Source organism: Schistocerca serialis, chromosome 7 (assembly GCF_023864345.2).
Source record: "Schistocerca serialis cubense isolate TAMUIC-IGC-003099 chromosome 7, iqSchSeri2.2, whole genome shotgun sequence".
NCBI classification, from domain to species: domain Eukaryota; kingdom Metazoa; phylum Arthropoda; class Insecta; order Orthoptera; family Acrididae; genus Schistocerca; species Schistocerca serialis.
In genome coordinates, this window is record NC_064644.1 from 170,234,305 (window position 1) to 170,254,446 (window position 20,142).

General features: G+C 42.2%; 1 protein-coding gene across 1 annotated transcript in view; it reads left to right on the forward strand.

Moving 5' to 3' along the window:
- The window catches only part of LOC126412738 (UDP-glucosyltransferase 2-like), a 141,062-nt gene that overhangs the window by 825 nt on the left and 120,095 nt on the right, over positions 1 to 20,142 (forward strand). The window contains exon 2 of the mRNA XM_050082472.1: positions 13,624 to 13,805. Coding sequence (XP_049938429.1) covers positions 13,632 to 13,805 — 174 coding nt within the window. The 5' untranslated portion in view covers positions 13,624 to 13,631. The remainder of the gene's footprint in view (positions 1 to 13,623; positions 13,806 to 20,142) is intronic.

The window sequence follows — 20,142 nt, forward strand, 5'->3', positions numbered from 1 at the left end:
CTAATCTTACGCTTTACCCAAGTAAATTTAGTTTTCAAAACGCATGTTTTTCAACATTCGTGAGGGCCTACATGTTACTATGTATCACCTTTTTCTACGCCGAAGAACATTAGAAATTAGAAGGCGTGAAACATCAATTAACATGACGGGATGTGATATAGATAGCGTCAAAGTTGAATATGTATTTATAGTATATTTCTTATTTCTGCACTTTGAGCGGTATTATTACTGGATGTTTTTTGCTATTTATTTTTGTTGATATTCTAGGGCATTTATTTAATCGATCTGACCTTTTTTCACTTTTGGATTTTCAATTTTCATTGATAACCTATTATTGTTAAGTGAACGAAATTATTTTTGTGATTATTTTCTAACTTCTGTTCCTAACTAGTTGGATGCGCAGAACTTAATGATATGGTACTGTAATCGTAGATCGCTAAATCAAAAAGGCGCATCAAAGTTCAGAAACTATTTATAAGATACTGATGAAATACCCTTACCTTTCAGGCTTAAAATAATTTACTTCCAAAATATTGACAGGGTAACTAATGAACGCGTGAGACACAATAATTTTTTTGTATTTCCTGCTAAACTTTTCAAAAATGGTAGTTTCAGAATGTTGCTCCCCCTTGGTAAAATTTCTGCGGACGACCATGTGCAGTACGTAAGGTCTGGTCCGCAGGGAAGAGGACATCACACTATGCTAGCCAGGCATTCTCTGGATCTGCTAACGCAATACGTCTTTAGTGCCCATTTTTAAACCACTGTCTTTGCTGTGCAATTTTCTGTGCACATCGTACGTATTTGTTACTGGATAACGGGTAATCCACGATAATCGAAGCATCGTTTCGTTACTACTTGAAACGTTTCGCTAATCGCATGTTTTCTCACCCGGAAGCAGTTCGTGCCCTACTCGGGCCAACTCGTGTAGTTTGCGTATTCCTCTAAATCGTTATTCTCAGCGGACTCAGGGTAAAGGAAACGCTCACTCGTCCATCTACTTCCGCGCATGCTCCGTAACGACTCGGTAGTTCCGTATTGCATCAGTTTCTTATTCTCAGCGAAATAAGTCAGTGACACTGAGCACGTAATACACTTGTCAGTAGCCGCTTTTTCTTTCCCGTGCGCAATTTGTGTCCGACTCGGGCAGAATTTGCAGTATTCGTATTGACGTATTTCTAACAGCATGAATTCCGAAAACGTCGATCATGTTATATACAACTCACACTATTCTCCCATGAATCCTAAAAGCTGTGGATCATGGTAGTAAGATAACTATATGAGGACGTACCGAAAAGTAATACTTCTGAATTTCTAACTCAAAACTCTTGAAGCTTTTTAAATGGAACAGACTATTAATGTTCTACATCTCTATTCTTCATGTCTACATATATATTTCTCAACGTAGTTACCCAAGCGACGAACACATTACTCCAAACGAGAGACCGATTTGTTGACACTATCACTGTACAAAGTCTGTCTTCTTTGACGGAGTAACAACCTCGCCTCTCATCACTAACGAAGTGATGCCCCGTAAGGTGGTCTTTAAGTTTTCGGAACAATTGAAAATCGTGTGTGGCCAAGCTGGTGCTGTATGCAGGATGTCTGATGACAGTGAACCAAAGGCATCAGATTGTTGTAGATGTTACAGCGTTCGTGTCTGGTCTAGCATTGCCATATTAAAGGAGAGGGTGTTCCATATGTGGACAAACTCTTCGAACTCGATTACACTACTCTGTTTCTCACGCACTGCCATAGTTATACACCGTCATGTTACATGCTATAATTCGGAGTCCTCTAACGGCAGAGGGTTGCAAATATCTAAGCATGAAGAATATACAATGAAGGACCAAAGAATCTGGTACAGGTATGCATATTCAAATACAGAGACATGTAAACAGGCAGAATACAGCGCTGCGGTCGGCAACACCTATGTAAGACAAGTGTCTGGCGCAGCTGTTAGATCGGTCACAGCTGCCACAATGGCAGTTTATCAATATTTAAGTGAGTTTGAACGTGGCGTTCTAGTTGGCGCACGAGCAATGAGACATAGCATCTCTGAGGTAGCGATGAAGTGGACATTTTCCCATACGACCATTTCACGAGTGTACCCTGAATATCAGGAATCCGGTAAAACAACAAATCTCCGACATCGCTGTGGCCGGAAAAAGATCCTGCAGGAACGGGACCAACGACGACTGAAGAGAATCATTCAGCTTGACAGAAGTGCAACCCTTCCGCAAATTGCTGCAGATTTCAATGCTGGGCCATCAACAAGCGTCAGCTTGCGAAACATTCAACGAAACATTATCGATATGGGCTTTCAGAGCCGAAGGCCAACTCGTGTACCCTTGATGACTGCACGATACAAAGCTTTACGCCTCGACTGGGATCGTCAGCACCGACAGAGGACTGTTGATGACTGCAAACTTGTTGTCTGGTCGGACGAGTCTCGATTCAAATTGTATCGGGCCCAAGGACGTGTACGGGTATGGAAACAATCTCATGTATCCATGGATCCTGCATTTGAGCAAGAGGACTGTTCAAGTTGGTGTAGGCTCTGTAATGGTGTGGGATTGGAGTGATATGGGAGCCCTGATACGTCTAGATACGACTCCGACAGGTGACACGTGCGTAAGCATCCTGTCTGACCACCTGCATCCAGTCATGTCCATTGTGAATTCCGACGAACTTGGGCAATTCCAGTAGGGCAATGCGACACCCCACAAATCCAGAACTGCTACAGAGTGGCTCCAGGAGCACTCCTCTGAGTTTAAACACTTCTGCTGGGCACTGAACATTATCGAGTATCTTGGGATGCCTTGCAAGGTGCTGTTCAGAAGAGAACTCCACCCTGTCGTACTCTTACGGATTTATGGACAGCCCTGCAGGATTAATGGTGTGAATTCCCTCCAGCACTACTTCAGATATTAGTCAAGTCCATGCCACGTCATGTTGCGGCACGTCTGCGTGCTCGCGACGGCCCTACACCATATTAGACAGGTGTATCAGTTTCTTTGGCTCTTCAATGTAGATGTAGAATGCTAATACAGTTGTTTCATTTAAAAAGATTTCAGAGTAAGCACATAAAAATTCAGATGCATTACTTTTTGAGCGAGCCTTGGCAGTATTTCTCTATTTCCGAAAAGCATTTGACTCTGTACCACACACATGTTTGTTATCGAAAGCACGATCTTATCGGTTATCGAGTGAAATTTGTGACTAGACTGAGGGTTTCTTGGTAGGGAGGGCGCAAGATGTTCTCTTGAATGCAGAGCCATCGACAGGTTTAAAAATAATGGTGGCTGTGCCGCAGGGAGGTGTTTTGGGACCGTTGCTCTCATGTTGTGTTTTAATGACCTTGCAGATCCGTGGGAGAGTGTCTCACAGATGCTGAAGAAATTGAACTTGCAGTCACCTGAAGATAGACGCAAACTATCCAGAGGAAGCCTACTAAATAGCAACCGCAGGTTTTTGCAGATAATGACGTTGTCTATAGTGACCTACCGTCTGAAAGGAGCTGAAAAATGTTCAGTCGGAGACTGATAAGATTTCAAAGTGGTGCAAAGATTGAGAAATTACTTTAAATATTCAGAAATGCAGAATTGTACACTTCAAAAAGCGAGAAAACGTATTATCCTACGACTAAAGCATCAGCGATTCACAATTGAAAGCCGGCCAGAGTGGCCGAGCGGTTCTAGGCGCTACAGTCTGGAACCGCGCAACCGCTACGGTCGCAGGTTCGAATCCTGCCTCGGGCATGAATGCGTGTGCTGTCCTTAGGTTAGTTAGGTTTAAGTAGTTCTAAGTTCTCGGGGACTAATGACCTCTGCAGTTAAGTCCCATAGTGCTCAGAGCCATTTGAACCATTCGAACCACAATTGAAATCGGCCAACTCATACAGGTATCTGGGTGTAACACTTTGTACAGATATGAAATAGAACGATCGCGCAGGCTCAGCACAGATAATGCAAGTGCCACACTCCAGTTTGTTGGCAGAATACTAGGGAAATGCAACGAGTCTACAAAAGAGGTTCCTTACGAATCGCTCGTGCGACCCATCCTAAAATGTTGCTGCAGTGTGTGGAACCTCTATCAAATAGGTCTATCAATGGATATTGAACGTATACAGGGAAGTGCTGCACGAATAGTCACAGGTTTGTTTGATCCGTGAGAGAGTGCCACGGAGATACTGAATAAACGGAACTTGCAGAAACTTGAAGATAGATGCGTACTCTGCAGAGAAAGCCTACCTACAAGAATTCAAGAACGAGCTTTAAATGCATCGCTCCCGTAGGGGTCGTGAGGACAAGATTAGACTAATTACTACACGCACAGAGATAATTAGACAATTCTCCTCCCGCGCACATACGTCAGTGGAACGGGAAGAAGTCCTAATATCGGTACAAGGGGAACTGCCCTCTGCCACGCACTTCGCAGTAGTTTTCAGAGTATGATATAGATGCACGTGTAGATCCTCCAATTTCTTACTCCCAAATGGATTTCGTAGATAGCGTTAGTGACTTGAGTAGGAACTGTGTCTCATTAGTTTGACCTAACGTCATCCTGTTTTATTTTTTAATTTTTACGAATGCATAAGATCAAATTTGGATTTGAGATGAGTGGAGAGACTATTTTACAATAATTCGTTGTATTATTCGTATGAGTCCATATGGTAGCTGTTCAGGGGATGGTGGGTGGGTACACTTTATCTTTGTGTAATGCAGTCGTCGTGGAGCGGAAAAGAAGAAAACGTTTTTTCAAAGAAGGGCCACGAAACGAAGCAAAATGTGATTTATGTCGACAGTTACATCCAGTTAGAGGAAAGTCCTCAATAAATCTGAATAAAACTTTTGCTAACGTAACACCGATATGCCGGTGACAGTGTGTTTCAATCTGAGCTGCAACATCTTCCACAAGTTTTTATACTATCAGTTCCATTGTTACGTCGTCGAGTCAACAATGTAAAACTGTACAGGAAACTGATACCAGCCCGCGTGTTGTGCAATGAGGAATCCCTTCCAAAAAAAGTCAGTACAGATAAACTTCTGAGTCTTCGTAAAAATACGTAGAATGTGGTACGGAAAAAAACAACGTAGTCCTGAAATTTGCTGTAAAAGATCTGCAGCATTTTTCTGTTGTGTAGTATTCAGGTATTACTGAATTACAACACAGAACCTGGCACCCAATTACACAATACCATCGTGATATTGGTTCACTTGACACTGAGCTGATGTCGATATGCCATTTTCTGTCACTTTATTTTAACAAATCGTACCAAAACGGTGCATTGTTTGGATGTCTTAATGCACCCGCGGCTGGAGACAGTTTTTTACCCAACGGCAACGGTATGTTTAACTTGCTTTGTACGTTACGACGTCCAGTTACGAAAGCAACGAGGAACGTATACTTTGTAACGGTTATATGTCTCTACAATACCGAATACATTGTTACTTTTCCAGCCCTAAACGGTGGCCCCCTCATCCTCTGTACAGAAAATGTTTTACTTTAGTGTCTTCCTTACTTTGTGCGACTCGTGATTCGTCTTAGTTTTCAGTGATGAAAGTATGAGAGCCTGATGATTTCGTGTATTCTATATGGTAAGGCAGCCAAATAATTTTCGGGGAAAACCGGGATACAATCAGCTGGGCTCGAATGGTCTCCCGGCCCTCTCCCAAAAGTACCTAGGTATTTCAATTTTTTAAATTTTTAATATTAATATTTTGTTAAGCCGATGATCGCCTACTTTCTATTAGTAATAAGGATAAAAACGAGTTTATTTATTATAAGTCTCAGCAGCCTATATTTCCTACAAAAAAAACACATATTCACTTTACAGATATTAAATGCACCATACATACAATTATGATGCATCCCAACACCTCATCGTCGCCGTTATCACTTATCACCATTTTCATTACGCAAAATCTCTGACTGAGTCCAAATAAAAATTCTGTTTACTTTACTTGTTAAGTATATGTGTTTCTAGTTTTATCTAGTATTGTTTTAAATTCTTTATGTCTCAAGGATGATATTTGTCTTCTGTCTACGTATTTGGGCACCAGTTTTTGTAAGTCATCCACAAACTGTGGAGAAATAATAAATTATGGTCTCCCTCGATGTGACTCGAAGAAAATGTTGGCCTCCCAGACTCCAAGGAAGCATGTTACTTTAAAGAACAGTTCATAGCAACCTATTGGAAACTTCATCATTGTAAAATTTAGGAAATGTACATTGTTGCCGCGCACATCACCTTTTCGTTTTATAGTGAGGTCGGTAACACTCTTAAAGTTTCTGAAGTCCTCAGCGTCTACTTTACAGACTGTAATGCTGAAACCACAGTTTAACCACCAGGTTATGTTGGGGGCACTCCTTCAAGATATCCCTCCTTCAAGAGCTTCTAGCTTTCATTAAGAAATGGGCTTCTGTATAGCCGCTGGACGTTCCTACAGCAATGAAAATTGGAGCTTTGGGCCCTTGTGGAAGTGAATATCAGAGAAATCGGCGCGAGACAGCTTTCCGCAAATTTTATATACACAGCGCAGGGCTACACCACTGACAAAGCTGGTTCACCGTAAGATCAACAGATGTCAGGAGCATGCATACGCGAAACAATCTCAAAATGGACAGCTGTGTCGTTTAGACCCTCCTGGTTTTCAGTGTCTCAAATTTATTGTGATTTTTCAAAATATTATAGCCATGGAATTTTTACTAAAATAAAATTAACGTAAGCTTTAAATATTACTAAGGTCTTGTAGATGGGAAAAGGTAATTTTTCATTGCTCCCAGCTCTCTTGATTATGTCTATTCTTTGAGACGTAGTGGCAAAATTACGGCCGATTTAGTTGTTGTACAGGTTCTGTAGGATGGCTTGCAAGAAGAGATTCCACTTCCATTCTGTTCCTTCGATCAGTCCATTGGATATTTATGAATGTAAATATTCTTTCTACTTTGGCGCTGTGGGAAGGTATTGCAAACAAATACCTTGCAATGGTTATCGTCTCAGAGTGCTTCTAAAGAAGGCCGAAGCTTTTAAAAAAACTGACTCACTTCTCATGACACTGCAATGGTGCTTTGTTTTCTTCATTTCACTTGTGAAGATTTTTTCAACCAAATTTGTGAGTGTAACGAATTGATCAAAGAGAATATGAGTCATCGATTTAAATTTTTTCCCCTTCAAATGTCTTTTCAACACTTTCCCATTCTGGCATTCTCTTCAGTTACACCCAATCAAAGACTGTCAATAGTCTAATAGTGAATAAGAGAGGTGCTATACCTGTTCACTTGGTCTACACAAGAGTCGTACAGTTTGTCAATTTCTTTTAAGTCCTTTCCTGCTGACTGTTACTTCTGTTCTTAAGAGAACGTTTTTAACATTAAAATAAAAGAACTGCTGCTGGTTTCTCTTAGTTACAGGAGAATTTTTCACGACGTCTTTTACCCTTCTTACATTTTTCGTGTTTCCCTCAGTTTCTTTTATTCCATGCTACAAAATGCTAAGATGGTTGTGAATTAACCGTAAGTCTCCTTCATTTAAGGGAGTCCTGAAAATTTTTAACCATTATTTTTGGGGCTTTGTATTGATTTAGGGTAAAATCTTTTAAGATTTCAAACAGCCTTATGACTCGTTCAACTGCTAGAAATAATGTTAACCAGCGAGTTTTTGAATGACACATTACATTCATACAGGATGTTCGGAAATTCCAGTTACAGACTTCTAGGACTTGTAGAGCAGAGTGAGTACGTAATATCTGGAATAGGAACCCACGTCTGGGAAAGTCATCTGACGGCGAAGATATAGGCACTGGCGCCTGTAAATGTATCCATATACAGATTGATTCCGTTTTGATGTTAAAAACTCCCTAGGATGATGGAGAAGGATAAACGTATCAATTTGAGGTAAGGGTCCCTGTACCAGAAACGACCGTGTCGGAAGTTATAAGCGAAAACCTTTCTGTTGCCTCTGACAGTGGAATACATCTACTGGTACAATTGTTGCTAAGATTGTTGGCTAGGCAGCTTTCAAGGGTGGTGTTATGGACCGAAACGAGGAAAAAATGTTCAGTAAACATGGGCTCCAAAATGCATACCTAAGGAGCTCTGAGCACTTGCTCATCTTCTCTACTGTGAAACACATCTCTATTAAACAAGTGCTCATAGCTCTTAGGGTACGCGCTTTAGAGCCCGTATTTACTAGACATTTTTTTCTTGTTTTGGTCCATACTATCAAATCTGAAAGTTGCCTACCTCCAAATCTTAGCAACAACATTACCAGTAGATGCATTCCACTGTCAGAAGCATCAGAACGCTTTTCACTTATAGCATTAGACTCGTTCATTTGTGGTACAGGGTACCTTACCTCAAATTGACACTTTTATCCTTTTCCATCGTCCTAGAAAGTTTCTAACATCATCACGGAATCAGCCGGTATGTAGATACATTTACAGGCGCCAGCGCCTGTAACTTTCACGCTCTGCAGTGGCGCTGGATGACGTTGCCGAACATCGATTCCTATTCAAAATATTATGTACTCACTCCCCTCTACAATTCCTAGAATTCTGTAACGGCAATTTCCAACACCTTGCATATTCAGTCCCTACATAATCGCGAGAGTCCTTAAACAAACCTCTCTGTTCTAACTGTGTATATAGAAAAATACGAGAATATCTTCACAGTGGTAGTTTCAACATCAGCTCAAACAATCAGCCTGTCTGCATCCAGTTGCGTAAAACTTGTGGAGGACAGCCTGTCCCCTCTATGTGTTAAAGCAGTGTTTCTTTAATTTGTTAAATACGTTACATTCATCTTATATTTTTAACCCTTTCAGACCCGACTTTTTTCTGGTGGAAGGAAAATTTTTATTTATGTGGTAATGCTCTTAGATGACTTTTTAAAGAATTTATATGCAAGTTTTATACAAAATTCTGTGCCTGTTTTCAAAACATATTTCGCACATTTGACTTTATTATATTGACCAAAATAACTAATTTCGAAATTTTCTCTACTGTAGTAATTAGGAAAATATTCATTCAATAATTATTATGCAAAATAACAATAACAATATTGGATTGTACGATGTAATATATCGAACCAACCACAACTGTGTATACTGTTGTTCATCATTTGCTACACTGTCTTGCTGATATTTTCACAGTGAAGCCCAACAGTTGGCAGCAGTTGCACAGGATGGAAAGATTGAACACTCACAAATGTATGCTTCAGGTTAACATTGGTAAAAAGTACTTCTGCTGCAGCCAGGACACAGTAAAATTTAATGTACACAATTGTAGCCAGAGGGCCTGAAAGGTTTAACCCACCAAAGTTGGTGTTCATATTATCTACACAAAATTCCAAACATTTATTTTCTTCAATATCAAACATTTCAACAGTATTCGTGAGAAACGTAGTAATTTCGTCAAATGTTTCATTTGGGGGGGAACACACCTTCAAAACTGAATTCCTTCACTAATATCGAACAACTGAACAACAAACCGAAATATTTTAGCATCTTTATGATTGCTGGCATTAGTGGACATTCCGTAGGAAGAAGGCTTCTTTAATGTTCTCAGCGCTTTCTTTCAAACTCCGGGGTGCAAGATCTCCTCTTATTAAGATTGACACTTCAATTCTTTCCGACCTAAACTTTTTTGCAGTAGAAGAATCATAAAACATAACGTCATTAACCTTACTAATAAAGTCAATACACGTAAAGGTCTGACGATGTTTTAACGTACGACAAGCTAGTGTAAGTTCGGCTGCTCGAAGTTTAGTGCCTTCACGTAACTGAGGTTTTACAAAAAAATGTTGTAGAATTTTAGTATAGCTCGTTGCACTAAATCTGTTAATGTGTTTCTTTGACTTGGCGTGACCAACTAAGTCAGAACACCCCCCCCCCATGACTCATACTAGTAAAACAGTTGTATACCGAAAGCTCTGCTTCGTAATCAAAGTGACCTATCTTGATAACATTCCTCTCCTTACAATAAGTGTCACTGAATTTGCAGGTTCGTTTCGGCATTGCGTGTTGAAATCCAGTGGCGACAATAAGACTAGTATGAGGTGCCACCGTTACAGCTTTTCTGACATAATATCAAGAACTATGGTATTCTGATAATGACTGTCGTAATCGGCACGACAGTCGGACTGTTTTCATAACTCTTCTCAAGTTGCATTGCCTGCAACTGTTACAACAGTACGACGACACTCCAGCCACACTACCGCTTGAAATAAATAACTGTTTCACTGTATCAATATTGACATTGTGGGGCTATGGAGATTCGTGAAAATAACATAAAATGCATTAATTTTTGGTGTCGTATACCGATTAATCGAGCGAAATCTCAAAAAAACTTATAGAATTTCATAAAGTACACAATAAGACAAAAAAAGGACGACGACGCAACATGATGGAATTCTCCGGATGGGAAGGAAATCAGTACATGTGATGTTAATATACGGACAAATAAACGATTACAATTCCAGAAAAATTGAATGATTCATTAAGGATCGCCATGATTTAGTGCAAGAGCTTCAAAAATTGAGCTTGTCAATAACGCGTTGGTCCACCTGTGCCCCTTATGCAAGTAGCTAAACGGTTCAAATGGCTCTGAGCACTAGGGGACTTAACTTCTGAGGTCATCAGTCCCCTAGAACTTAGAACTACTTAAACCCAACTAACCTAAGTACATCACACACATCCATGCCCGAGGCAGGATTCGAACCTGCGACCGTAGCGGTCGCGCGGTTCCAGACTGTAACACCTAGAACCACTCGGCCACCTAGGCCGGCTGCAAGGAGCTATTCCGCTTGGGATTGATCGATAGAGTTGCTAGATGTCGTCCTCAGGGATATGGTTCCAAACAACCTCCAATTAGCGTGTTAGATCGTCAAAATCCCCAACCGGTTGGAGGACCCTGTCCATAATGCCCCAAACGTTCTCCATTGGTTAGAGATCCGGCGACGTTTCTGGCCAAGGTACCATTTGGCAATCTCGAAGACAAATAGAAGAAACTCTCGTCGAGTGCAGGTAGGCACCGTTGGGCTGTAACGGTGCACCAAAGGGAGTACTGCAAAGAAAAGAAGTGGTGCCCCAGACCATCACCTCTGGTTGTCGGGCCATATGAGTGGCGGCAGTCTGCTTGGTAACTTGGTATCCCATTACTGTCAAGGGCGTCTGCGGACCGGTCTCCACTACACATATACACACATACACACACACACACACACACACACACACACACACACACACACACACACACACACACACACAAAGTCTGTGAGGAGGAAAAGCTCGGACTCGGTCAGGAGAATCGAACTTGGAACCCCTCGAGCTAACTTCAGCGACGCTAACCACTAGACCCTCGATAGAGTCGTAGTGATACCCCTAGCACTCGCCATCGTTATTAGACTGATAGTCAAGCCATATGGATTGACTAAACAGAGCTGCAACGTTTGCTCTGGTACCTGGATTCGGCTAGTGTTTTACACAAGTGTGTGCAGCTGTTGAACCTAGTGGGCGGCGACTTTTGACGTGTTGCGAGATGTTGAAAATAGATCTGTGACAGTTTTCACTTATTCCTCTATCGCCTCGATAGTGATACACTGGCCTTCGAGCACCAAGGCCACAACTTCTCTTGCGATCCGCAGTTTTTCGTTGAGAGATGCTGTGCCACTTCGTTATTCATATATGTCTGCCCACACTCTAGCTTCTAAGCCTACGTAACCACCCTCATATACAGAATGATGGTTTAATGTTACACACCGAGCGAGGTAGCGTAGTGGTTAGCACACTGGACTCGCATTCGGGAGGACGACGGTTCAATCCCGCGTCAGGCCATTTTGATTTAGGTTTTCCTGATTTTCTTAAATCGCTTCAGGTAAATGCCGGGATGGTTACTTTGAAATGGCACGCCGACTTCCTTCCCCATTCTTCCCTAATCCCATGACACCGATGACCTCGTTGTTTGGTCTCTTCCACCAAATCAACCCAATCTGACGGGCGTGGCGATAGTCCACTTCCATCTATATCAGCATCAATTATTACAGCGTTGTTCCGCTTCAAACGCAGAAAACGAACTATCGCTTGATACTCGGCTTTATCAATGCACGGCTTGTTTTGGCTCCCCTAGTGGCAAGCAACAAAATTTCTGCGCAGGAATTTGAAAATCTACCAGGATTGCAGACTTACAGCTGTAGACAAACTAAAAATTAATTACGTAATTTTTCCGAGGCGATGTTTGAAATTTTTGTGACTACTCCTAGAATTTTCTGATATTAATTCTGTATGTTACCCTTTCCTTCACCCACCTTCTTTTTTATTAGACTATGCTAGATGAGAGCCCGGAGTTGCCGGAATATGCATTTATTTCAGTCTTCTATTAGTGTACCTCCTTCTTCCACCCCTCTCTGTCAATTTCCTTCTTCCCCTCCTCCCCACTGGCCACCTTCTCCACCCCTATCCCTCTACACCTCCTCCTCATGCCACTCTCATTGTTCATCCCCTTTTAATCCGCCCACCCCCCCTACTCACTCTCTATCTTCTCATCCCCATTCTCTATGTCCACCTGCTTCGTTTCCCTCTATCGATCTCCTCGACTCCCCTCCGTCTGTCCATTTCCCCTTCCCCTGTCTCTGTCCATCACCTTCTTCCCCCCTATTTGTGTCCACCTCCTCTTTCCCCCTCACTCTCTGCCCATCTCCTCCATCCCTTCCCTCCCGACGTTATCACCCCCCCCCCCCCTCGCAATAGGATGAAAAAGGTTTGCATTTGTGAAATAGTAAATTACTATCATTATCGTTTCAGATCTGAAGATGGTTCTAGAGAAACCTAAACCGGTCATGTGAATAAACATTTTTGCAATCAAGATGGATTATAGTTAACATTGTATGCCCATGGTTCCTTTGACTAAATAGCCGTAGATATCGACCATCTTGTGCACCTGTCGAACTTGTGTGGCCTGTGTTGTGTAAGTTCTCTTAGAATCGATTTCGTGTCCACACCACATCACCTTGACTCCGGTGTACACATCGAGCAACTTTCCTGGTAAGACAGCTTTCTACGAGTAACGTGAGGATACGGATCCGTTCATTGGTCGCGACTGTCCTTCGTGGCATGATGGATATAAACTCTACTGTTCACAGATGTCTCTAATGTGTCCCTAGTGGTTCTCCACTTCCAGCTGAAATACTGGAATCCATTCGAGCGGTGTGTTCTACCTGTAGGTAGTGCCACACTGTATGTGTGTTTACAAACATCAGGAATGTCCTTCCAATCGGTACAAGAACAGTCACAATAGCATCACACCTGCCCTATACATCGGAATGGGGCAACACTATTATTGATATGTGTAGTCTGTTTAGGACATATTGCTCTTGTAACGGAGACTCAAGACTGATAGCTTGATCCTTCATCCTGATTTGTGTGTTTATTATGGTCCCTATGATTTCATATGAATGTAATAAATGAACGAAGTAAGTAAGTAAATAAATATCATATGAAGATACCATGAGAACTGAAAGTCGAGGAACAAAACTAAGTGCCATGTGCAGTTATGTGGGATTTTTCTGCGAAGCGGTTGCTCGCGATTATATGTAATTTTTCCAAACGGCATGATTCTGTTGCAGCGACAGCCATGCTTCGACTTGTTGGATGTATGCTGACACTGGTTGCTGGTGCATCGGCCGCCAAGATTCTCATCATCGCTCCAACACCGTCCTTCAGTCATCAGCTGCCATTCCACATACTGTCCAAAGCGCTGCTTCAAAGGGACCATGTTATTACCTTCATTACCACCGATCCAATGGAGGTATGGCCAAATAAACATAATTTAAAAATAAAGGGATGTCCATATACACTGATGAGCCAAAATATTATGACCACCTGTTTAATAGCGTGTTGGTCCACTTTTCAAACAGAATACAGAAGCGATTCTGCTTGGCGTGTATTCGACAAGTCCCTGGTAAGTTTACGGAGGTATGCGACACCGTATGACACAGCTCGGATCAGGCAATTCCCATAAATTACAAGTTACTTTGTGCGCAGGTGACTCCCGATATGTGTTCCAGCGGGTACAGATCAGAAGTATTTGCTTGCCAAGACATGGATGTCAGTTTACTATCATGCCCTTCAAACCACTGCAGCACGATTCTGGCCTTGTTAAACGAATAGTTTTCCTGCTGGAAGACTGTAATATTTCTGGCTTAATCAGTCATCATATTACGCTCAAAGAAGCTGTTCCCAGAGCAGTGGAGATGCAAGAAGTATATAGATGACGAAATGTGGTGTGAGGTACCTGTGACAGATGTTAGATTCGGCACCATTCCCGTGAGAAAGACTGCCTGCGTAAAGCTACTGCTCTGTGATTGGCTGCTGTGTTCGGAGCAAGGGCGCTAAAACTTTAAAGTATAGTTATTATTATTAGTTAAACTACTCATTGGAATGACTTCACTTTTTAATATAAATATCTCTCAACAGCTGAATATCAATCAGTCATTTCAGAATTATTAAAAACAAAAGACTGACGAAATTGCAGACGAAGCACTTCGGAAGCGTCCGGGTCACGCCTTTTCTGGTATGGCGCACGAAGTGCTTCGGGCTGTTCGTCACTCTGGATTCGGCAGTCGAGGAGAACAGACATGTTGTCTGTCGTAGGATGTGTTTGCAATGTTTTATTTAAGTTCCTGTTCGTCACTCTGGATTAGGCAGTCGAGAAGAACAGACATGTTACTTCCTGGCAGGCTGTGGCTAAGCCATGTCTCCGCTATATCCTTTCTTTCGGGAGTGCTAGTTCTGCAAGGTTCGCAGAAGAGCTTCTGTAAAGTTTGGAAGGTAGGAGACGAGATACTGGCAGAAGTAAAGCTGTGAGTACCGGGCGTGAGTCGTGCTTCGGTAGCTCAGATGGTAGAGCACTTGCCCGCGAAAGGCAAAGGTCCCGAGTTCGAGTCTCGGTCGGGCACACAGTTTTAATCTGCCAGGAAGTTTCATATCAGCGCACACTCCGCTGCAGAGTGAAAATCTCATTCTGGAAACAGACATGTTGTCTGTCGCAGGATGTGTTTGCCAGTATTCAGTATTAAACGTTTCACTACGGTAGTCATGAGGTACAGACACGTGCCACAAATAGTGTAAAGATACAGTTTCGTAAACATTGTGTTTGATCATGTACTTTGCTGTATCAGAAGGTATAGAATTAAGATCATGTAGTCTTCTCGTGTAGCTATATTAAAATACGCTAGTGACATCCCAAAGAAGTAACACATTACTTCAGAACAGAACCTCGCTAAAAGTCAAGATACAGAACCTACGACCTACGAGCTGTTTTCTGCGCTGGGGACGTCAACTTGAAGACAGCAGGTTAGTGAACTATAATAGAACCTTCGTATTCCACACAGGACAGTGTAAACAACTAGGCGCCACACGTGTATAGCATGCACAGAACAAATGTGCTCAGTGACACGTCATCGTCCGCAGCTCGTGGTCGTGCGGCAGCGTTCTCGCTTCCCGCGCCCGGGTTCCCGGGTTCGATTCCCGGCGGGGTCAGGGATTTTCTCTGCCTCGTGATGACTAGGTTATGTGTGATGTCCTTAGGTTAGTTAGGTTTAAGTAGTTCTAAGTTCTAGGCGACTGATGACCATAGATGTTAAGTCCCATAGTGCTCAGAGCCATTTGAACCTCTTCTCTTTCTCTGAAAGCTTGTTCCATTGATAACACACGCTTCACTGAACTCATCTCCACCTGAAAGGAGCCAGTGAATAAAAAGTGACAGAAAGAGTGAAATTAGATATGCGCTGTCTACTGTTGTTGAACTGCGGTAGGCTACTGTAGACAATAGAAAGCAAGCGAAGACTACAGTGGTTTTCCTAGTAGCTTTGGTCAGTTAAGACTGTAATCGAGTTATCCGTATTTATGTGTGTTGCATACCAATTGGGCGTTGCCTAATTTCGATCACTTCGTTTGCGTATGCAGTTAGTCTCTTACTAGGTTCCCCTAGAAACCAGAATCGGTTAACCACCTAGAATTTTTTTACATATAAATTACTTTTTACTCCAATTCGATTAAGTACTTAAATTATCGTTCGAAATTTCTCTTTAGTTTCCCTCACAGCTTACTCAGTCTCCAGATTGAACAAAAATTTGGACAGTCTACTACTCTGCCTCATTCCTTCCTCAGTAACTGCTTCCCTTTTCATGTCCTTCGAGCTCCTTTTTTTTTAAATTTTTTTCAGGCATCAGGTTTCTGATGCCTTAACAGATTTCCTATCATCTTGTCCCTTTTTCTTGTCAGCTTTTTCCACTTATCCCTTTCCTTCCCATTCCGCGCAGAACATCGTCTTTCCTTACCTTAATCGGTCCATCTAATTTTCAACATTCGTCTGTAGCACCACATCTCAAACGCTTCGATTACCTTCTCTTCCGGTTTTTCCACTGGTCATGTTTCATTACCATACAATGCTGGGCTCCAAACGTACATTCTCAGAAAATTCTTCCTCAAATTAAGGCCTGTGTCTGATACTAATAGACTTTCTTGGCCAGGAATACCTTTTTTGCCAGTGCGTCTAATTTTAATGTCATCGTTGCTCCGTCCATCATTGGTTATTTTGTTGCCTAGGCGGTAGAAATCCTTAACTTTATCTCTTTCTTGAACATAAATCCTGATGTTAAGTTTCTTGCTGTTCTCGTTTCTCCTAGTTCTCATTACCTTCGTTTTTGTTTGATTTACTCTCAACCCGTATTCTGTATTCATTAAAGTTTTCATTCCATTCAGCAGATCACGTAATTCTTCTTTTCTTTTACTGTAGCAATGTCATCAGCGAATCGTATCATTGATATCCTTTCACCTTGAATTTCCATCGACGTACAAGTCGCCGAAGTGGCGTCAAATCGAAAGACTTGCACCCGGCGAACGGTTTACCCGACGGGAAGCCCCAGCCACACAGCATTTACATTTATTTCTTTCTCTGTCCATTTCCTCCTTCTCCTCTGTCTGTTCATCTCCTCCTCTTCCATCTCTCTGCTTGTCTCATCCTCCTCCTGTCTCTGTCCATCTCCGCCTCTTTCCATTATCCCGTTCATCTCCTTCTCCCCCCCCCCCACTCTCTCTCTCCATTTCCCCTCCCCTAGCTCCTGTCCTCCCATCTGTGCCTATCTCCTCCTTCCTCCTCGCTGTCTGTCCATCTCCTCGTCCTCCCTTCTCTCTGCACGGGATCACACTCACCTCAACAGCTGACTGGTGGTTCTTATGCTTACAGTATTTATTTCCAGATTGTAACTAATACATGTAGGAAATTTGATTGAATGCGTTCCAGGGGTGGCTTTGGTCACATACTCACATATGAAACATATCTCACATGCATTTAACATATTTCACACATATTTATACATATTTCACATGTATATCCAGCGAATTTCGCCCTGCAGTTTCATTTTCACACAGTTTATTGTTTATAACGTCATATCTCATGAACTATGAGCTGTACAGTGATATAAATTTGCAGGTACATTCAGTGGTATAGGTGCCTATGCCTTTGAAATATCTGTGGATACAGTCAGTAGAAAAGTAGTAATAAATTAAAATGTCAGACACGAGGCGGCAGTTTCTCATTCAGTGTTTATGATACCATAACTATGTGTCGTACTGTGATATATTTTGATATATTTCTCTAGTACATTCAGCAGAAAATGGGGATAAAATCTGTGAAAAGTGTTGCGAATAGAGTTCATGCCAACGAAGTAATAAGTGATGTGGTAGTTTTTCATGCAGTCAATTTTTGACCCCGTATATCCTGAACTAAGTGTTGCACAATGATATAATTTTTCTGGTATTCAGTGATATATGTAAATATTGTTGCAAAATGTGTCACGAATAAAGTTAGTAGTAAAGAAGTAATAAATTAAAACGTCATGCTTCGTGTGAGAAACTTTTTTCCTTTCATCATTTTGTGGGGGTCGTCAGCGAGAGAAAGTTTCGTAAGGGTTTGAAATTATGTTTAAAGATCTTTGCAATTCTCCAAGTGATCTCATTCTCAAGTACTGGATAACTGAAGTATGGGTATTCTCATGTCATGGGCTACACAGTTTCCCCACCCCCAGCCCCTCCCACGCCCAACCCCCACCCCCACCCCTTTGATAGGCAGGTGGCTCCTACCCCACAGTGATTGTTTCCAGACACTAAATGATACGTGTGCTAACTTGGGTTGAAATCGGTGCAGTGGTTTAGGAGATGCGGGATATACATCTACAGGGTGGTCCATTGACAGTCACCAGGCCAAATATCTCACGAAATAAGCATCAAACGAAAAAACTACAAAGAACGAAACTCGTCTAGCTTGAAGGGGAAACCAGATGGCGCTATGGTTGGCCCGCTAGATGGCACTGCCTTAAAAATGGTTCAAATGGCTCTGAGCACTATGGGACTTAACATCTAAGGTCATCAGTCCCCTAGAACTTCGAGCTACTTAAACCTAACTAACGTAAGGACATCACACAACACCCAGTCATCACGAGGCAGAGAAAATCCCTGACCCCGCCGGGAATCGAACCCGGGCGTGGGAAGCGAGAACGCTACCGCATGACCACGAGCTGCCGGCGGCACTGCCTTAGGTGAAACGGATATCAGCTGTGTTTTTTTTAAATAGGAACCCTCATTTTTATTACATATTCGTGTAGTACGTAAAGAATTATGAATGTTTTAGTTGGACCAATTTTTTTGCTTTGTGATAGATGGTCCTGTAATAGTCAATAACGTATAAGTACGTAGTATCACGTAACATTCCGCCAATGCGGACGGTATATGCTTCGTGATACATTACCCGTGTTAAAATGGACCATTTACCAATCGCGGAAAAGGTCGATATCGTGTTGATGTATGGCTATTATGATCAAAACGCTCAACGGGCGTGTGCTATGTATGCTGCTCGGTATCATGGACGACATCATCCAAGTGTCCGGACCGTTCACCGCATAGTTACGTTATTTAAGGAAACAGGAAGTGTTCAGCCACATTTGAAACGTCAACCACGACCTGCAACAAATGATGATGCCCAAATAGGTGTTTTAGCTGCTGTCGCGGCTAATCCACAACTCAGTAGCAGACAAACTGCGCGGTAATCGGGAATCTCAAAAACGTCGGTGTTGAGAATGCTACATCAACATCGATTACACCTGTACCGTATTTCTATGCACCAGGAACTACATGACGATGACTTTGAACGTCGTGTACAGTTCTGCCAATGGGCACAAGAGAAATTACGGGACGATGACAGATTTTATGCACGCATTCTATTTAGCGACGAAGCGTCATTCACCAACAGCAGTAACGTAAAGCGGCATAATATGCACTATTGGGCAACGGAAAATCCACGATGGCTGCGACAAGTGCAACATCAGCGACCTTGACGGGTTAATGTATGGAGCGGCATTATGGGAGGAAGGTTAATTGGCCGCCATTTTATCGATGACAATCTAAATGGTGCAATATATGCTGATTTCCTACGTAATGTTCTACCGACGTTACTACAGGATGTTTCACTGCATGACAGAATGGCGATGTACTTCCAACATGATGGATGTCCGGCACATAGCCCGCTTGCGGTTGAAGCGGTATTGAATAGCATATTTCATGACAGTTGGATTGGTCGTCGAAGCATCACACCATGGCCCGCACGTTCACCGGATTTGACGTCCCAGGATTTCCTTCCGTGGGGAAAGTTGAAGGATATTTGCTATCGTGGTCCACCGACAACGCCTGACAACATGCGTTAGCGCACTGTCAATGCACGTGCGAACAATACGGAAGGCGAACTACTCGCTGTTGAGAGGAATGTCGTTACACGTACTGCCAGATGCATTGAGGTTGACGGACATCATTTTGAGCATTTATTGGAATAATGTGGTATTTACAGGTAATCACGCTGTAATAGAATGCGTTCTCGGAAATGATAAGTTCACAAAGGTACATGTATCATATTGGAACAACCGAAATAAAATGTTCAAACGTACCTACGTTCTGTATTTTAATTTAAAAAACCTACCTGTTACCAACTGTTCGTCTAAAATTGTGAGCCGTATGTTTGCGACTATTACAGCGCCATCTACCACAAAGCGAAAAAAGTGATCCAAGTAAAACATTCCCATTTCTTTACGTAC